This window comes from Microcebus murinus, chromosome 5, assembly GCF_040939455.1.
Source record: "Microcebus murinus isolate Inina chromosome 5, M.murinus_Inina_mat1.0, whole genome shotgun sequence".
Classification (NCBI taxonomy): Eukaryota; Metazoa; Chordata; class Mammalia; order Primates; family Cheirogaleidae; genus Microcebus; species Microcebus murinus.
The window spans coordinates 69,090,001-69,111,108 of NC_134108.1; the positions used below are offsets into that span (position 1 = coordinate 69,090,001).

General features: G+C 36.6%; 2 protein-coding genes across 7 annotated transcripts in view; both read left to right on the forward strand.

Moving 5' to 3' along the window:
* Window positions 1-12,557, forward strand: part of SYNCRIP (synaptotagmin binding cytoplasmic RNA interacting protein) — a 37,916-nt gene extending 25,359 nt beyond the window's left edge. For all 3 annotated transcript variants that reach the window (XM_076003133.1, XM_012748400.3, XM_012748401.3), the window contains exon 12: window positions 1-12,557. This exon ends at the window's left edge or, in 2 of these variants, runs on beyond it. In XM_076003133.1, coding sequence (XP_075859248.1) covers window positions 1-39 — 39 coding nt within the window. In that variant the 3' untranslated portion in view covers window positions 40-12,557.
* A 6,291-nt stretch (window positions 12,558-18,848) lies between these two features.
* The window catches only part of SNX14 (sorting nexin 14), a 72,311-nt gene continuing 70,051 nt past the window's right edge, over window positions 18,849-21,108 (forward strand). For all 4 annotated transcript variants that reach the window (XM_012748403.3, XM_012748404.3, XM_020287026.2 and 1 more), the window contains exon 1: window positions 18,849-19,138. In XM_012748403.3, coding sequence (XP_012603857.1) covers window positions 18,999-19,138 — 140 coding nt within the window. In that variant the 5' untranslated portion in view covers window positions 18,849-18,998. The remainder of the gene's footprint in view (window positions 19,139-21,108) is intronic.

Sequence of the window (21,108 nt, forward strand, 5' to 3'; positions counted from 1 at the left end):
GGAAAAGGGGTCGAGGCCGGTCCTGACCTGTTACAATGAAGACTGACTTGCTATGTGGGATTACACCAGAAGCTTGCAGTGGAGTAATGGTAAGGAAATCAAGCAACCTTAAATATCTCGGCTGTATAGGAGCATATTCTCTTGCAGAAGACCTTCCTATGAAGATCATGGAATCAAATACGGGACATTGAACTAATACTTGGACTTTGATATGAATTTCTTTAACAATTTTCTCTGCAGTGCAAGTTATTAAACTAAAGCTACTCTATTTTCCAAATGTGTTCCAACAGAAATCCTTCATAACTTCTAGCATGGTATCTTAATAAAGAATAAAGTTCTTCTCTAAAAAATCTGCTCTAAGTAGATTTTTCCCCTGTTTTTTTAAATTAAGGATTCCAGCAGTGGTATTTTGAAATATTCTCTTGAATTTGTGCATTTAAATTTTATTGCAGTGGTATTAGATCAATGCCACTGTTGGTATCCTTAAATTTTATTTCTGCTCACCAAGGTTAATCATGATTGTCTATATCTTTTTATAGTAATCACTTTTGAATTGTGTTCAGATATGCAGTTTCAGGTGTAATCATCAGAGCTGGTTAGTCAGGCATTCCAGATAGTGGTTCTTTTCAGAACCTTTTTAAAAGGGTTGGTTAACTACCTCAGTAGCAGAGGATTGAACTATACCCTGTCTGTACTGTACATAGAAAATCTTTGTAGATAAAAGCAAGGCTTGTTAAATATGATATGAGGGTAAGATTTTAATATACCAAATGTAACATTCTTAGTTGCCTTTAGTTTCAGAGGCTTGTAAGACTTCCTCATGACCATCATAACAGGCCTTGCTTTTGTCGTATTTTGTGGCTGAAAAAGCAGCCTTGCTTCTTCAGATATTGTAGTTATTTGGATGTATAATAGTTTAGCAAGATGTTACTTTTGTAAGACATCAGATGTTCAAAAAAAGTGCATCCGAACTTGTACTAAATACTGCAGTGTCCCTTTATAAAAAGTCAGACTAAAACTGACAATTGTACAGCGAAGCCTGACATTTGGATATTTTGAAGTTTTTTCATAAATCATAGAAATTAGTATATGGCTGTAGTTTAGCTTTTTAGGTAAAAGGTATGTTTCATTAGTGCATTTCTTACTGCTGATCACTGTAAACATGTGAATCAGCTTTCCATTTCTTATGCAGGTCATGATAACTTGTAGAGTAGAGTACAATCATTTGTGCTATGTTTTTAATTTTCTAAAGCACCTTGATGACAGTGAGTGTTCAGTGGTGAAGCATCCTCTATTGAATCACCCTCAAAATTTTTCGCCAAGTCCTAAGTTGATAGCTTAAAGTCAAAAGTGAAATTATAGTTTCATTAGGACTTGGTGTAAAGAAATCCCTTCTCCCCTTCCCCAAAGGGATACTGCAGTTATATCACATACCCAATAGGCACCACGATGAAGATCAGAGCTTATACTTAATTAAGGTTTTATACACACCAGTTCCCCAGTAAATGCAAATTTAACAAGAAAATCAGACATGTCATATGTTCAAAATGCTCATGGCAAACAATCATTTTGCATTCCTGCAAATAAAATTGTTTTATACTGTAAGCTGGAGGCGAGTGTAACTTATTTTTGTAATAAAGTTTTTATTTTTTTTATGTGTCATTAATATAAATGTGTGTTAGTATAGAAATCTTCTGGTTTAAAACTTAGAATTGCACACATTTCAGTATGTTTATTTGTACTTACATAATTTTAGAATAGTGGTTGCCAATAGCCTGTATGTTTTACATTAATTGGTTTTTTTGTTATCTTAATAAATCATTTTAGTATGTTGTATGTCAGTTACTGGGATAGCTGGGACATAGAGTGTAATTTAAAATTTGTCAATAAGTATTCATTGGAATATATGTAAATGTGCCTTGCCGGTTGTTGAAACTTACTTACAAAATGAGTATGGGGTGACAAAAATTAGTTCCTGGTGCTTACTGAAACTTTCTGCCACTGATTTTATATATTACCCCGTGCTTTTTTAAAGTACATCTCTCAAATCTTAGTGTAAGTTTGAGGGCTACGCAAAACATTTACATTTCATCCTAACATAATGAATATAATAGGTTGTGGAAAGTGGGTAAACTAAATGTAGCCTTCAGTAAAATTGAATCTCAGTGTAATCCTTGGTGCTGGTATTTTCCAGGTCCAAGGAGTTAAATGATCCCATCTAAGAGGTCATTGCCATGCCTATTGGCACTTTACTGTCATACCATTTTTAAGGGACACTGTCAAGGTGTTTTAGTTCTCAGAATTATTTGTTGGGATTTTAGGACAGGCTTGTTTGATTTATAGTAAGAACTGCATTGTCAAAGTTGAAGATGAACACTTTTGTGCGTTCACAAATGTGTTCTTAAGAAAACATTAAAATATGGAGCTGTGGGTTTCCAAGACTATTTGGCATTCATAGTTTGGGGACTTGGGAGGGAAACTGAAGAAAAGAAATTGTGAAGAATTGATGGTTATACTTAAAGAAGGGTAATGTAAACAGTGGTGATGAAATATATACACACTCAAGTGAAATTACTTGACAGTGTTCATTTGAATAACTTTGAATTCAAGCCATTATGATTACTTTTAAAATTAAATATCATTTGCACTGTTCTGATAATGGGTGCAGTTTTTGAGCAATATAATCAGAGCTAAATATGCATGTAGTGATTAGTGATGTGAACAATTAAGTTCTGAGAAGAAATACTGTGGTATTTTCAAACTTAAATTTCTGTAGTAAAATCAGTATCAAACTTACCAGATCAAGGAAAACAGGCAATGCATATAAACATACTTTTGAATGTTGTGTGGCCTATAAAGCAATAATGCAATTTATATGGAATGTCATGGGATATGAGAAATGGAAATGCAAAAATAACTAATCCTTTAGTAAAAATGTCAACATGTTAAAGGGGGAATGTTAACTAATGTAGGTTACTGCTATTTGTGATTTGTTTATGGGTTCTTGGCTTTGACAGCTTCAAAGAATGGACAGATTATGACAAGTTTAAGAAATTTTGTATATATTGTCAAGGAAAGGGTCTTAAATCCAAGAGTCTCATGTCCCTTCCTTGGGGTAAAAAATGTATCTTTAAAATATTCTGATTGTTAAAAGAAAACTTAAGGTACCTAACCAAAACAGACGCAAGATTTTGTTTCTGCAGACTACTTGGCAATCAAAAGTGATCATAAATTTAATTTATCAGTTTCAGAAAGTTAGTTGCTTTGTGAGAAAATTGTGTTATAGGAATATTCTCCCGAGCATGGTTTTTGTGGTAGATTTTCAGCCATTGCAACTAAATCATATGTTAAAAATGAAGGGAAAATTGAGCACAAAAAAATCTGTTGAACACTCATGATTGCAGTTGTAGCATCATGAGAAACTTTTCTACTAATTACTACAAATCTGACTTTAAACATTTTTCTCATAAAATAGGAACAACATAGAAATGGGTTGATGGGGTGATCTGAGGTATTCACTTGTATATGAGATATTTGAAACGACTTTAAATAATAGAATGAACATCAAAACTAGTTGGGCAAAATTGACACATTCAGTACAGGTTTTTTGACTGCTAAATCAAAAGTCACTGTAGATCAGAAATATAGCAAAAGTTCACCATGTTAGGACAATATGATATGTAGTCTATTTCAAGGGGAGAAATTAAAAACGGCTTTATGCATTTAGGAGAGGGGCACTAATCCTAGTAAATGATTGCTCAGGTTTCTAAAATTTCAAGAATACCCACCATCACCTAATTAGTTTTCTCCCTAATTATGAATAGCATAAAATTTTTATCTGATCACAGGAATTCAGTGGTGGGTATAATATAAATGAATAAAGAGCTTAAGGCTTAAGTAACAATACATAAAAGAAACAGAAATGTGGGGATGGTGTTTTAAGGTGTAGTATTACTCAGTAATCATACCACTCAATAGGGCATGCCACTACTTAAGATGCTAATTATGAACCAATGCTCATAGACATTTTTTTAAATGGGTAAAATTAGTAGATGGACTTTTGGGGTCTGTCACTTTTTAAAAGTATTTAAGACATAAATTTGCACCACAGTCTGCCTTCAGTAATACACCTAAAATATTTTTCAGGACCAGAAGCATTCAGTTGGAAAATCAATCTTTTGCATATGCAAATCAGTATTATTACTAACACTCTGGGTCAAAGATTAGGTTTTTAATGATATTAACAGTAGTCTGGTAAACATTTAGGAGTCTGGCACTGAGAAACAAAAGCTTGTACCTGACTAGTATTTTTATTTAAAAAAAATTAGTTCTGTTAGCTTATTTAAATTGTCTTTTACATTTATTTATCCATAGAATTTATATTTATTTCATTCCTTTCATCTCACTGAAAACTGTCTGCAGGCTCTTTGATTTGGATTAGATGTGTGAAGTACTGTCTTTTGCCAAAAACCTCAAATTACCTGTTCTTTTCAACTTAGTGGGTTTGTGCTTGTTTGGAGATCAGTTCAAAAACTATCTGTACTATCTGTACTGCCTCTGATGTTAAGATTTTATGTATAGCATAAGGAAGCTAGCTCTGACTATATTTTCCTAAGAATAAAGACCTATTTTTGTAGCATGTCTTAGGATCTCCAAGAGTCCAAGAATTATTGTGGGTGTCCTCCATTTCATCATTTTTCACTTAACAGCTTTTAAGTAGACACTTGGAATCTTTAGAGATCTATCGCCTTTTGATTATCCATACATTCAAAGTAACTAGCCAATGGTAAAAATTCCCCAATTTGATATTGCTAGTTGCAGTCACATGACTGGAAGATGTATAGAATAAATGTATTGGTCTGGTCTTCACTCAATTTTAATTGTTGATGGAAATATTCTCTGGTCATGCACACACCATTGGATTTGATGAAGTTGTAATTTGCAAAGAATGGGAGACTTACACATTTGGGGCTTTGGCTCGTAGCCCTAGGACTTTTTGGGGTGGGAGAAGAGTAATATCCACCACTCTGAGAACAAGACTTCTTTTAGGGCACTTAGTGCAGTTTAGTTTCTATTTGGGATTACCAAAATTTAGAACAGTTATGGAAGTTTGGATGTGGAAGAAGTCCTAATAAACCATTTTGGAAATAAGTGTCGCCTAGTGTTACAGCTTCCTAAAATGTGCTTCTAACTAACAAGCAAACTTGGTAGGATCAAAATAGGGTTTAGAGTAATTTAGTATAAACTTAGATGACTATCTGATTTTTTTTGTCTGTAAAGTGGTTTATAACAAGTTCTGATCTGAAGGGAGTTATAAAGACTTACTTTGTAATGCTATGAATTGTCATTTCTTGCCTTTTTTAGGCTTTCAGTTGTATTCTCAAAAGGAGAATCTTGTGACACAAGATTTCAGCTTTGGAGGGAATTTGAGCATACCTAAGGGAGTTGGCTTCTTACATCATTTATGAACTCTACAGCCAGTTTTTTGCTTTTTCAGGGCAAAGGGGCAAAGGATTTGGGGTGGACAGATTAATTTTATAACATGGAAGGCTTTTTACCACAGTAACTAAGACCAATACTTCTTGGTAGTAATATAATATCTGTAGAAAAGAGTTTTGTAGATTTCATATGGTAAAATTAGGTCTTATAAGAACACCATGACATACAGAAGTATTCCACCACACATTGTGTTATGGCTCATTTAATGGTGTCAACTTTAAATGAGGTAAAATTTGAATAGTCATGTAGTTTATGTAACAAGTACTGCATCATTTGAACAAAATTGCTAAAGCTAGGTGCATCCATATCATGACTAAAACCCTTATGACAATTTTTAAGAGGATATCTTTAATGTATCAGTGTTTATATTGGTTGCTTTATTGGAATACTCAAGAATTAGGCTTCTAAAATTCCTTTAACTTGTTTAACATGTCATGAAAAATTAGAAAAACATGTACAAATTTTGTTTCTCAGTAACATTTAATATTTGGAATATACTTGGAGGGAAACCAGAAATGAGCAATATGTCAAAAGTCATCTATGAAAATTGGCAGAGTACAATTTTCTACTCTATAGCCACATGGATATGTAATACAGTTGTTTTGGCAAATTTAGTTCATACCTCCTTTGCTTTTTTCCTTGAAATAGTAAAAATGACATAAATTTGCAGATAATGATTTCTTAGGAATCCTTCAACATTATTAGGGACTGGTGCAGTTCCCTCTAGGCATGCTGCCTAGCTTCATGTTCATTTATACATAGAATTAAAATGAAAGATGAAAAAGCTTTTATTTAAAATTACATCATGGCCGGGCGCGGTGGCTCACGCCTGTAATCCTAGCTCTCTGGGAGGCCGAGGCGGGCGGATTGCTCAAGGTCAGGAGTTCAAAACCAGCCTGAGCAAGAGCGAGACCCCGTCTCTACTATAAATAGAAAGAAATTAATTGGCCAACTGATATATATATAAAAAAAAAAAAAATTAGCCGGGCATGGTGGCACATGCCTGTAGTCCCAGCTACTCGGGAGGCTGAGGCAGAAGGATCGCTTGAGCCCAGGAGTTTGAGGTTGCTGTGAGCTAGGCTGACACCACGGCACTCACTCTAGCCTGGACAACAAAGTGAGACTCTGTCTCAAAAAAAAAAAAAAAAAAAAAAAAAAAAAAAAATAAAATTACATCATATAACACATCATAGTTGATCTCTTGATTTCCTGAAGATCCATTTAGCACTTAAGAGAACTAGGTGAGCGTCAACACAGTGGCACAGCAAGCAGCTATTGTAGTTACTCAGGTCCCCCCCCCCCCCTTTATCCCTGTTTAGTGTCTTTTGATCAGTCTTAAGTTACTACTGCATTTTATGGTCAATTTCTTCTATGATTTCTATTGCTGCCTTTTAGAATGGAAGCCCCTGGAGGGCAGGGAAATCTAAATGGTGCTAACCACTCATTTGAAAAATACTCTTCAAAATGTTCGTTTTGTTGAAAATTTAGTTTATTTGCCAAATTAGACTTAATTGTGACATAAGAAATTGAGAATCAAATATTTTGAACCACTTGATTTACAACATGGAAAGCTTTTAAAAATGAGCACAAAATGCTAACATTATAAGTAAATTAAGATCATGAAGATCCACATTTAAATAGTCTGACCTTGTAAAAACAAAATTGTCTTGAAGTTGAGGAAACAGTTGATCTTATGATTTATAGACTACTTTGTGTCTTTTATATTAATTTTAAAAACAAGCCAGTGTGGAAGTGAAAATTTACAATTTTTCTGAAATTAGAGGAAAAGGGTATTCAAAGTCATCTTAGCAATGGACTTCAGGAAATCCAGCCGATCAGTTGTCCTTTATGCTGATGTTCAGTTTAAGTCTGTGCTGCTCAAACCTGTTCTTCCCCCAACCCCCTGCACCGGGCCTATATTTCTATTTGTGAGGAAGGGGTACTTTAAGGTTAAATTCTTGTTTTGCTGATGAAGAGAGTCTGGTTGGGTTTAAATCCATAAAGTTTTTATAAGGTTCTTTTGCATAACAATTTGAAGATGAGAGGGTAAGTAATTACACCTGAGAAGCAGCATGAAGTTTAGGTAACTAAAAATTAGGTCTTCAAAACAGCCATTTCCAAGAGTAATCCATATTGCATAATATATCTTAAAGAAATGGTTACATCCATACGAGTAGCCTTATGTTTACCTACCAATTGGCAAGTGGTTGACTTGACATTGAGTCACCTGAAAAGGGAGGCTCTGAATTCAGGCTTTTTTTTTTTTTTTTGCTGTATATATCTCTAAGTTCAGTAGTGGTACTTAACATATATCTTTAGTTAGTATTTTAACTTGATAGTACTTTTTTTTTATACCTATCTCATGATGGTCTAATCCCAGCTCACGTTCCCTATTAGTGGGCGAACAACCTTTGGTTGATAGTATTTTTTAAAAATGTAAAAAGATCTGTATGTGGAAAACAAATAGCATAGGATATGAAAGTCTTCTGCTCACATCACAGTCCACTCCCAGAGATAACTCTTCTCTTTAGTTCTCATGATGATTATCTCTTGCACCTCTTTTAATTGCTGAATTTTGGGGGATGGGGGCTTATTTTTTAAAATTTCAAGTTATTAAGGGGGGTACAAATGTTTTTGGTACATGGATCACTTTTATAATACTTAAGTCAGGCCTATTATTGTGCCCATCACCCGAATAGTGTTCATTGTACCTGTTAGGTTTATCTCTCCCCTTCTCCCTAACTGCTAAATTTAAGCTGCAATTCTTGATCCATAATGAGAAATTTATCTTACACTAATCAGGTTGTGCTTTGCTCAACTATTTTAAATTTAATTAGTTACCTTTATTATTTGAAATACGTTTAAGACCTCTACTTATATGAATTTTAGTATCCCTTTTACTCACCATAAGGAATAGCACACTTAGTTTTCTTTTCCTTCATTTCCCAATTCCTGTTAGCATAGCTGTCTTAATTTTTCTGTTGTCAGGTTTATACTTTTAACTGATTATCTTATTCTGCATACCTCCCAACTGAAGATAACCAACACATTTATAATGCATAATGTACTTATCCTTATTTATCACTGTAGCTTTTTTTTTTATTTTTTTATTTTTTTTTATTTTTTTTTATTTTTTATTTTTTTCATTAGCAAAGACTTCAGGATGTAGCTTTTGATACTTTATAGTAACTGTTAACTTTTTCCCCCTTTCAGTGCATATATTGACTTTGAATCTCAACAGCACAATTCTTAATATGTCCACTGTCTTGTTCACTCTATTGCTAGAGTTAAAAAGTTATCAGTTTCTTATAGGATGCCTTGAAATCTTCACACTAGTTATTTTCTTTTTGTGCTTCTGATATTTTTCTCAAGTGTTTGATGATCTTTATTCATATTTGTGAAAGAAGTTTATTGAGAAGAGTACTCTGGTGTTACTGGACTAGTCTACTGTTTGTGTGTGTGATATGAAGGCTAACAGGCTTTACTTTTAGCTTTCTTGGGAGCAGGGAGGAAAGGGTGCCCTCTTTAGTGCCAGAAAGAAGATTGCCCAATTGCAGTTCTCCCATTGGGAGGGGAGTGGTAGACCCTAAAAGCCAATGTACAATCATCAGTCTCATAGATTTCTTCCCTGTTGACTCCTGTCTGTGAAACAATAGGTCTTGCCTTTTCCTGTCCATTTATGCCTGTCATGGAAAATGGTTCTTGTTCTTTGTAGCCAGTGAGTGCAAAATTAATGTGAGCATAATTTTTTTTTCATGTCTCCCATATAGATAGACTCATTTTTTTTATATAAAGGAATATGTATCTTTTGTACCTAAATTGTGCAATTTAGTAAAAAGGTGCTAGTTTTTAAATAGAACTGGTAATAAAATACAATAATATGGTGCACATTATCCTGGGTTTATTAGGAAAAATTATCTTAATCTGTAGTGTCACTTTCATGTCACTGCTCATTTAAAAATAGGAAAAGTTTGAATAAGTCTTACTTGGAAGAGAACAGTACCCAGCTTGCTAACAAGTACAAAGAGGACGTTTTGTGACTAAGTATGCAAATTTAGTGACATTCTTCATTGGGAAAACCAGATTATTCTGAAAGGCCTCTTTGGGAATATATTAATAGTACGACAGGTTTGAAATGTTTAGCCTATGATTTCTGAACATTTAAAAAGAATAAACCATTGAGAATTTTTTGGTTTTTCCCCTTTAACAGCTTATCTTCATGTCTTGCTCTTTTTTTGTTTGTTTGTTTAAACCAGGTAATGAAACTTCATTATTCATTATTGTGTGGCAGGGAACTCTGAAACATACCTTCCAGATTTGGTGTTCTTGGATTTGATGAGAGTTTTTATTAACCTACTGTGGAATATATTCTTTTATACTTTTGTCATAAGCTTGCTTTGCTGATTAGGGGAGTCCCTTAAATTTTTCTACATAAAGGCAAATCTAACATCTTGGGGCCATTTGGGCTCTTCTTGTGGATCTCTTCCAGATATTAAAACAGTTCTTAATTAGGTTTTAAGGTACTAAATATTAATTGGCTATCAAGGGAGAAACTGACTTTCGTAGTTTTTTTTTTTTTTTTTTTTGACATTAACTGGACCTGGGGACTTTCGTAGTTTTTGGTACCAAATATCTTGCCTAATTTTGTAATGGTAATAGTATCTGACCAGCCACACACTGTGTATATATATATATGTACCCAGATACATATATACATACACACATATATCCACACACATAGCCATACACACACACACACACACACACACACACAGCCAAGAAACTAAATCATCTTAGTCAAGTAGTAGCTCTAGCTACCTAGATCCTTCAGTTAAAATTGATGGACATAGGGCACTCTGAATTTCTTATGCTGATGTCGTTTTTTAGTCATAGGGTTTTTGAATTCTAATATGCCTGATATGACCCGTATATTCCTTTTTCACATACACTTACAAAGGCATAGGTTGCTGAAGTAAAATACTGTATGTGCATTAATATTTTCGTGATTTCAGTGACTTAGAAGATTCCCTTTTTTAAAAAATAGTTCTAGATGAAAAACAGTAAATATCTTTTTTTAATCATTGAGGCATTTAATGGAAGCAACTATGTACAAACATTTAACTTCTCTGACCCTGAGTTTCCTTATTTGTACTGATACTCTGGTATTTTTCCAACTCTCAACATCTATGACATATAGCCTATATTTTTAGTAAAATTCTACCTAGAGGATTTTTTTTCCCATTTCATTCATGCTTTTTTGTGAAGGCTTAATTTAACAAAAAAACCAAGAAATGTTACATTAAGTTAGCTTATTCACCTTGTAATACCTTACGTGTATGAACATTTTCTAGCACATTATATTTTTTGTGATAGTTATTCTTTGAGGGAAAGACAGTATGGTATTTCTCTTACAGATAAGGAAGCTAATACTGGAGACTATAATTTGTGGAAGAAAATAATCAAGCCCCCTCTTTGGGGAGGGGAGATAGTCCACAAGCATTATTTTCAAGTTATTCCCAAATTCCCTAAATTACTGTGTTAGTACACTATTTAAGAGTCAGTCACATACATGTTAGCTAATACATGGATCTACTTTTGTGGTAGTAACTACATTTTAAAATTTTAGGAATAAGTGTTCATTTATTCCAAGTCTTACCTTTGAAAAATTCTCAGTGTAGTGTTACAATATTAACTTGATCAGGACATACAAGGCAGTCTAACTGCTAAAGCAGCACTTTTTTTTTTTCCTTTTCTGAGATAGTCTTGCTCTGTTGCCAGGGCTAGAGTGCCGTGGCATCAGTCTAGCTCACAGCAACCTCAAACTCCTGGGCTTAAACCATCCTCCTGTCTCTCTCAGCCTCCTGAGTAGCCAGGTCCTTACCACCATGCCTGGCTAATTTTTTGTTTCTATTTTTAGTTGCCCAGCTATTTTTTTTTTTTTTTCTGTTTTTTGTAGAGATGGGGTCTCTTGCTCAGGCTGATCTCAAACTCCTGCCCTGAAATGATCCTCCTGCCTAGGCCTCCCAGACTGGTAGGATTGCAGGTGTGAGCCACGATGCCCAGCCAAGGCAACTTAAATTTTATTTATTATTAATAATTCTCTAAAAAATATAGGACCAGCATGAGTGTTTTCCTAAGTACCAGTGATTTGTCTTTGATGCACCCTGCCCTGCAACACAATTGGTTTATGTGTTGAAACCCCACATAATTATAAGAGTAAAGCATTTTATTGCACTTTTTCTAATGAGTTTGGTAGTTTTGGAGTGATGCCCCTTTTAAGTGGGTTTTCCTATCCCCTTTATTTCTAGGAGATGTTCACAGGATACCAGTGTCCTGATAGGAAAATTAGATATATTTCAAAGTTTTAACCTCTGGCATTTTATTACATTAACTCAAGTCTTCTTGAAAAGTCTCCTTGGCAGTTTGCTGGTTCTCTCATCTCTGACCACTCCATTCTTATCTATCCTTATTTCCCTTTTTCCTCTATATTTGTCTCCTTGAACTCATCATCTGCATTACAGCCTCATATCATATCTGTGTGGACTCCTGTTTTAATGTCTGGCTTGCTTGATTTCTTTGTTATGTGCAGTTCTGCATTTTCAGCTGTCTGCTGTACACATCAGAGTGCTTTTCTCTGTCAGCAGTTGTCCCATTAGTTTTTCTTACCCCATCCAGTCAGTCTTGATCATTTCACTGTTACTGAATAGGCCTAAAAAGTTCTCTGTCCACGTCCTACCCATTCTTTAGGAAGTTCAGATCTGGCTGAGCTCATTTCCAAATATGTTAAGTGGTTTCCAAAGACCAAAATTTTAAGTGGCACATTTAATTTTACTGGCTGTCCACATCTGGCTCTAGAGTCTACAACAGCACTGGTAAATAGAAATAAAATGCAAGCCACATATATGTAATTTGAAGTTTTATACCTTGGCTGCAGCTCATCCTTCTAGCCTTATTTTCCATTAATATTGTCTTTAACAAACCACTTGCCTTTGGCTCACCTCAACATTTCTGATATCTTGGAGTTACACCCTACACCACATTAACCCCTCAAGCAAAAATCCTCTTCAACCAAAATAGGTAAAATCTCCATGCTGTAGACCATTAAAACTATCAACATCATATCCCTGAGGAACATGTACAATTTGGAGAACAGCAAGATGAAAGTCCTGGCTTTGCCTTCTGGGGATCAGTAAGGGTATTATTAGTTGATTTTTCTTTTATTATTTGTGCTATAGATTTGTAATTTAGCTATATGAGTCAAAAGCCAAGATTTATCAACCTCTACTTAAAGGTAACTTAAGGAGCAAAACCATAGTTTTAAAACATCTGGCAACATTTGAATGTCAATATTTCTATGTTTTGCAATAGCAAGATGAATATTCAGAATCATCTAAACTGCTACCTTTCCAATTCATTTTCTGGCAGTGTATGTGGCAATTACAACCTTCTCATCCTCCACCATTATAGGTAATAGTTTCATATGTTGTTTTACCTAGTGGAGAAAAGTAAAGCTATGAAACTTGTCAGAGGCTGAATAGAAATAGGCTTAAATCAATTTAAGAATAATATGTGTTATGAACATTTGAAAACCTAGCATTTGAAATGGATTGACATGGATATTTGTCATAGGTCTCTTAACTCTGAAGCTCCACGAAAAATTGCTCCAATTCTGCTATCAGTTTCTGTGAGCATTCTTAGGGAAGCTTTCTTTTTAGCCTCAAGAAATAACTGAAAGTGAGCTAATCATTTTAGTTATAAGGATTTTTGTTTTTAACTGAAAAATAGGGTAGAATTAAACATCTGGGGATAGTATTTTTAATTATCTTGAATACTTAAGGATGTATCTTGAACTGTTTAACAAAATTAAAGAGTATAGGCTATATGACTTTCTGTGCTCAAAATTCAGACTGTTTTAGAATCTCCTTTTCATGTGAGTTTAAGAAACCTAAATTTAAGTGGTAGCTGTCTTCAAATAGGGGACATTTTTCAATGAAAATTTCCAAAATTATTCAAAATTTCTAATTAAATATACTGCATTAAGTTTATTTTCCAGAATCAGTTTACCAAAATAGGAAAAGTTTCTTTTTATCGAAGGTAAAAACTGATGTTAATTAGTAGCAACCTTACTGGTAGAATTAGGATTGAAGTAACAATATTAGTAATTTTCACAATTCTTTTTTTTTTTTTTTTTCTTTTGGTATTTGCCATTCTGTTGAAATTTTTCACAATTCTTAACTAAGCATGGTAGCTCATATGTTAAGTGCTTTAATTTTTATGTTTTAGAAATAGCTAGTGAGTGGTAAGAGGAAGGATTGCAAAGCCTTTCCAAAGTATTTTCTAAAGTTACTGAAGTCAGTTGAAAGCTATATTTAAACATCTGTAGTGATAGAGTTAACATTTGTATAAAAGGAAGCCATTGTCTCTAGTTAAGATGGAGTGTTTTACTTCCTTAAAGAGTAACTTAAAATGTAGACAAAAGCATTGGCCATCTTATACAAGATAATAGTGTGTTAGTGTAACAAGTGCCTTTTTTAATCTTTATTTTTTTATTTTTTTATTTTTTTTTTTTTGAGACAGAGTCTCACTTTGTTGTCCAGGCTAGAGTGAGTGCCGTGGCGTCAGCCTAGCTGACAGCAACCTCAAACTCCTGGGCTTGAGTGATCCTTCTGCCTCAGCCTCCCGAGTAGCTGGGACTACAGGCATGCGCCACCATGCCCAGCTAATTTTTTATATATATATCAGTTGGCCAATTAATTTCTTTCTATTTATAGTAGAGATGGGGTCTCGCTCTTGCTCAGGCTGGTTTTGAACTCCTGACCTTGAGCAATCCGCCCGCCTCGGCCTCCCAAGAGCTAGGATTCAATCTTTAATATTTAGCAACAAGTATATTTTCAGTTTCCAAGCAGTTACTAACCTAATTACATTTTCTGAAGTTATGGCCAACTACCTACTTCCCATGAAAGTGAGGTTTAAGAGGGATGGCTATTCCATCATAAATTGGAAATAAGCTAATATGAAATGGCCTAACTTTTTTGGTGCTAAGATAATGAGACTACTTAGAATTTTAGCTTTTACCCAGTGAGTATCTGTAGTTGAGCCGCTGGTTCTATAAAGTCATATTTATTCAGTATCTTCCCAATGGAAGTTTTACCTCATGGCCACAAAAATAAAAGGGTTAAATGTGAAAATAATAACCCATTTTAAGTATGTCAGACCCCCACTCATAAAAATCTCTTAATGTTCCTCTTTCTTGAATTACATTTTCTCCATTGTAGTGAGTTCCTATTTTGAAAACCAAAGAAAGGAATGTTTCTTGAAGAGGCAATTCAATGACCTCTTTAACAGGTATTATACCCAGTGGCTGATACATAGGGATAGGTCATGGGAAAAGAAGCTATTATGAAATGTAAAATTAAGCTGCAAAAATAACATTAGGAATCCCACAAAAGGTGAATATAAACCATGATCATTTGAGATGGGGGTGGGGACAAGGACTCTAAAAATGCATATCCTGTGATAGCACAGCATCCTCCAAATTATAGAAGGTATATGTGAGAGGGAGGAGGGAGGGACTGAAATGGTTCCCAGGAGTAGTGTATCTATTGTCCTTTTCCTAATACACCTGGCCATACAGATAATGACCCTCAACATGTTAAAATGGGGTTTACATTCAGCGTCATCAGAGTAGGCCTGATTACTGGGATTCAAGTATTCAACATTACCTTGCAAAATTCCTGTACCAACATAAAAAGCAGTTTGCTGTTAGGGTGTGGAGAATCAGATTAAGTGGAAGCATTTTAGATACTTCACTCTGGTGCTGCATGACTTCTGAAAATTTAGTGAAAGCAGAAGTTAAGTCCTGTTTGCTCAAATTATTTTCCCACAGGCCTTTCCAGATTCTCACCTGTTGAAAATCTCCCTTTCCTCATTATCAGTTTTTTAAAAAATCCATTACAGCATTTATATTACACCTTTTTTCTGTGTGTGACTAAACTAGATTGTAAACCTTTGGACACTGGGAAAAACACGTCTAAGTTCATTGTATCTGCCACCACATCTATCACAGTGCCTTACGCGTATTTGCTATTCAATAAATATTCATTAAAATAATGGACATATTGGATTGCAGTTTGATGTCTATAAGCCCTTTAGATGAATGTATTATCATTTTTTTTTACCTTTTATAGCTTAATGTACCCCTAGCACACATGTAATAATTGTAGCATTTATCAAAAACATACATTTAATTGTACTGGCTCTCCACAGCTAATGTCTAGATGGCACTGTCTAGTAGGAATGTAATGTAAGCCACATTAAATTAAAAATGGATAAAGTATTTTTAACCCATTATTTTGAAAATATTTAATATGTAATCTAGTTCTTAAAATTGATAGTTTTTATACTAAATCTTTGAAATCTGATGTGTATTTTACACATCACGTGTATATTTAAATGATCCATATTTCAAGTGCTCAATAAACCACATATGGCTAGTGGCTATTGGGCAGTATAGGTCTAGAACTTTAGAGTAGGTAATAAACCTCTCAGGATCTCAGTTTTTGCAAGATATCTAATAGCTTTGATTCCATGTTATTTTCATTTTAGGTGGTTATTCAAATAAAAGCTAATTGGTTTAGCTGTTTTTTTCACATTCATAATAAAATTTGGAAAAAGTTTTGTATTAAGCATTGTACAAAGACACTTGGTGCTTTCCACCTAAATTAATCGTCCCCCAAAACTTTAAGAAGAATATTGTTCTTTTAGAATTGAGGCAGGAGTCAGATCAAGTTAACCTTGCTCAGTGACATTGATAGTAGGAGGTGGAGCTGGTTGCAGTACCAGGATTGATTTGTGGATACCCCTCATCCTCTCTAGGAAGTTCGAAATTTAATAACAAGGTTGGAAAAAATTTTTCAAGCTTTGTATGTGATTGTAAAAGTGGAAATAAGACTATAAGGTTAAAGAGAAAACATTTGATGAAGTAAAGGTTATTTTATTTCCTTAGATGAGGTCTGTAGTAACAGGAATTTAATTTCTTGTTGTAGGTGTGGATTTTAAAGAATTTCCTTGTGGCAGAAATTTATTTTTTCCTTTTTATAATCATAAGAGCAATGTGGCAATTTAAATTGTGTATGTTATAGTTAGTTTATTCTAATTGCCTCTGCTAAGAAAATCATATAGGAAAGAAGTTTTTAGATTGGATGTTGTAAAGATGTCTAGTTTGAACAGAACTGAAAACGTTTTGTCTTTAAAATATACTGGCTCTTGGTGAAAAGTTGAACAGTAATTCAGAATAAGCATTTATGGATGTTAGTTTTAAACAGAATAAAAGATAGGCAATGTAACTTACCAGACAAGTTGATAAAAGTAACTTAGGAAAGTATAAAGCACTCAAGTCCACAGTAGGCACTTGATATATGTGAATCAAATTCAATATATACCTTCCATATTTCAGTATAGCTCTAGCATGCTCATATAAACAAGATGGGTAATAGATAATTCAAAGATGCTTAACAATTGCAAAAATGAAATTAATAGCTTTAATAAGTACCTCAAAACATTTTTTAAAAGTGCTAAGCTTTCCAGTCATACTAACTGTAGCCTTTTAAGTAGTTTAATCATAAATGGAACAACATCAGTATATATTTGTGATGTTAGACAATAATACCTAATGGTAGGCGTCAGTGATGTGTTCACTTTTACATACCACTGTGGAATTGGTACCATTCAACAAAGAAATGTGGCAGTATGTATCAAGAATATTAATGTTCTTACTCTTTGACCCAGTAATTACATTTAAGTTGATCCTAAAGAAATAATTAGAAGTGTGCATAGATTTATGATCAAGGATGGCAATAATCACAGTATCAATGAACTTAAGTGATTAGCAATAATGGAATAAGTGAAGCTGCCGCACAGCGGTTGAAATCTGTAATCCCAGCACTTTGTGAGGTTTAGGGAGGGGGATCGGTTGAGGCCAGGGGTTTGAGATCATCAACCTGGGTAACTTAGTAAGACCCCTGTCTCTACAAAAAAGTAAAAAATTAGCTGGACAGATGGTGCACACCTGTAGTCCCAGCTACTCCAGAGGCTAAGCCAGGAGGATCGCTTGAACCTAGGAGTTTGAGGCGACTGTGAGCTATGATTGCGCCACTACACCACAGCGTGACAAGAGTGAGACCAGTCTCTAAAAATAGAATAAAGGATGGTACATTCTCATAAAGGAAAATAATGCGTCATTAAAGATGATCCATGATTTCAGGATAATATGAGAAAATACTGATGAAACTGTGCATACACCATTTACAAATAATTTATGACTGTCTGTTTCCCCACTTTGGAGCGTAAGCTCCTAGGGAAGTGAGAGGACAGGTATCATTAGAGCAGTGCAGACTCTGGAGTTAGAACAGGCTCAAATTCCGACTTCGTTAGATGTGTGATCCTGAGTAAGTTCTTTGTCTCAGTAAACTAGCTGTAAAATTGTTGAAACCAGAATACTGTACCTACATCATGGGGTGAATGTGTGAAGGTTAAATGAAAATGCTTAGCGCGCCGCCTACAATTTTAGCTATTATGTCTTCCTGCATCTCTCAGAGTGGCAAAGAATACAGAAAATTTAGAAATGTGATGAATTAGTAAAGGGGAAACCCCAGGAGATTTTTGTAAGAGGGACTTAACCTGCCAACCTGCTTCGTCCAAACACCTGCATTTTGGTTAGGGCGGCGTGAAGTGAGCTCTATCTTGCTTGTGAAGGCGCAAAAGGTTATTTTCTTGCAGGAGTGGCGACCTGGTGGATTGGACTCTATGTGATACGATAATTCCAGGGCTGTTTTACTCGCCACCTCTACAGCCCCCAACCTGCCCCTTTTAAAATGAGGACTCCAAGGCGTGCCGTGCCGCCCTCCTCTCCCTTAGACGTCACGCAGAGGTCGCACCTGACCCCCCAACCCCACCCCGGAGCCAAAGTGCGCAGAGGAGGTGCGGGGGGTGGCTAGGAGCGCGTCCACCCGCTCCATCCATCCGCGGGCTCGCACCGGGAGGACTCCAGTTCCCGGCAGTCTCCGCGAATTGGCAGCGCCCGACGGCTGTAGTTTCTGCTGTGCTCAGACACCACCTTCTCCCTCTCCTCTGCAATACAGGCTGTTACCGGGCGCTGAGGCTCTCCCTCGGTTTCTGGAAAAGGCTGGCCGCCCATGGAGTCAGAACATCTACGGCAGACTCCGTGTGGCTCTTGCCACAGGGCGGAGCGACGAGACGCGGGGGGCCCTAGCGCAGGGAGACGGCCTCGGGCACGTCCTGCGGCCTTTCTTCAGGCCGGCGGGGGCGGAGGCTGCGCACGCGCGGCGACGGCCGCGAGGCGGGGCCCGCGGCGACCGTCCGCCGGTGGACGGCGGTGTCTGTCAGCTGTTGGGCCCGCGGGGCGAGGACGCGGGAGGTCGATGGGGGTCGCGTAGACGTCGGCCTCAGCCGGCAGCGTACCCTCAGCCGCGCAGACGGAGATGGTGCCCTGGGTGCGGACGATGGGGGAGAAGCTGAAGCAGCGGCTGCGGCTGGACGTAGGACGCGAGATCTGCCGCCAGTACCCGCTGTTCTGCTTCCTGCTGCTCTGCCTCAGCGCCGCCTCTCTGCTTCTCAACAGGTAACACGGCAGGGGGCGGCGGCTGCTTCTCTGCGAAGCCGCGGACGCCATACCCGTGCTGCTTCGCTGTGTGGAGGCCGCCGGGACTGCGCAGCTGCGGGGCGAGGGCTCGGCGGCGAGGCCGCTGCCGAGGGCGAGCTCCCGGGAGAGCGGCCTCGGGGAGCCCGGCCGAATGTCGGGGCCCGGAAGTCCGGGCGGTGGGGTGGGTTTAAGTGCCCCCGTTCCCGAAGCTTAGTCTTGTAAGCTGCCTGTCCCGATTCTTACCTTCTTTTCACCCGTTTCTCAAAACGGGTTCATCATCGATATTTTTCAAAAGACTGAAATCTGTGTCTGGCTCAATTTGAGAGCGTACAGGGGCGGTCCCGTCAGCTGACGGGGAGCGTTGGTTCGAGGTCTGATTCTCCTCGCTCCCAGCTTATGTGCGTGTTCTCTTTCTTTCCTACTCTTTCCCCCTTCCCTCCCTCTCTCCCTCCTTATCTGTCTCTCTCTCTCAAAAATAAATAAAATAAAATAAAAGCTGGAATATTCTGAAAGGTTGAAATTGGTAAATTCAGTTGGCATTTTGAAGCGGAAGTTTCTGCCCCTGAAAGAAACTTGTAGATTTCGTTCATTTTGCTACTTCAACAAATGGTAGAGATGTAGTAGGTAGTAGAGGGGAACTTTAAAATTATTTCCAGGTTTGCTTTTGGAGGAAAGAAGTCTAAGACCCTTGTCAGCAACAGCATCTGCAAGCTGTTTTCTCTGTTGTTTTGAACAGGCAACCCTTCTTACTCTTTATCTTAAGGTAGTTGATAGCCCCAAGGATAGCAGCAGGGAAGAATAAACAAGGAATTTGGTAACTGAATTTTGCTCTAGCATAACCATTTTATTTCCTGTGTTGAAGTTGGGCTTTTTCCCTAGTGGCTTTGCTTTTCTGTTGATTCTGGGTTTAAACGTTATTGGGCAATTGATGCCGACAACTGTGCTTTGATTGTGATGGTGAGGTGTTTGGATTGTAGGCTTGTCGGAGAAGTGGAATCCTTAACAGCGTGGAAGCTAATAGGTACTTGCTTTCTGTCATCTGGAAGGTATTCCAAGCTAGACTAGCAGGTTCAGTATAAAAGAAATGTAGACTTTATATGGTTGTTAAGTTTTGTCCAGGGATTCTTACCTGTCTGCTTTAGGAATTGGACCAGTTTAAGCCCACTTGGTAATAGAGTCTTAGGAGCAGGTTAAACTAGATTTCTGAAGTCACCCACTTATGAAATCATGGCATTTAGTGTTCTGTGTTGTTAAGAAGTCATGGAATACTATCTGATCTGCATACCATCTAATCTGTACCTTGTATTTGCATTATGCAGAGAAGGAAGGAAATAGCGTACATGTTATCTGAGTGGTTTGGTTTATGAGCGAAACTTTTCACACATTTTTTGGTATTTCCCATTTATTACGACTGTAATCAAGAAAAGTGATTTTAAACATCATAGAACTGTCTTGAATAAAAGAATAATTATGTTCCCCTTTTCTAGAAAAAATATTTTGGAAGATATAGAACAGTATAGTGTGCTTTTTAGTGTATATGTGTGATTTCTTTTGTTAAAAAGCTTATATTTGCATAAATATATACACAAAGATACATGCTTAGAGTATCTCTGGTTGTTATACAAGAAAATGTGGTACCTTCTGGGAGTAGGGTTACTAGGTACATCTCTTCTGAAATTTAAAAACATTTATATGTACAGTTGACCCTTGAACAATGCAGGGGTTGGAGGTGCCACCCTCCCCATATAAACTCTGAGTATAACACCATGGGACCCATATGAAGTGCCACTAGCTATGCTAGAAGTGCTTCCCAGAAGCAGAAAGTCATGACATAACAAGAAAACGTTAAGTTGCTTGATATGTACTGTAGGTTGAGGTCTGCACTATGGTTGCCTGCCATTTCAAGATAAATGAATCTATCGTAAGGAAGGGCCACTGTAATAAAAGAA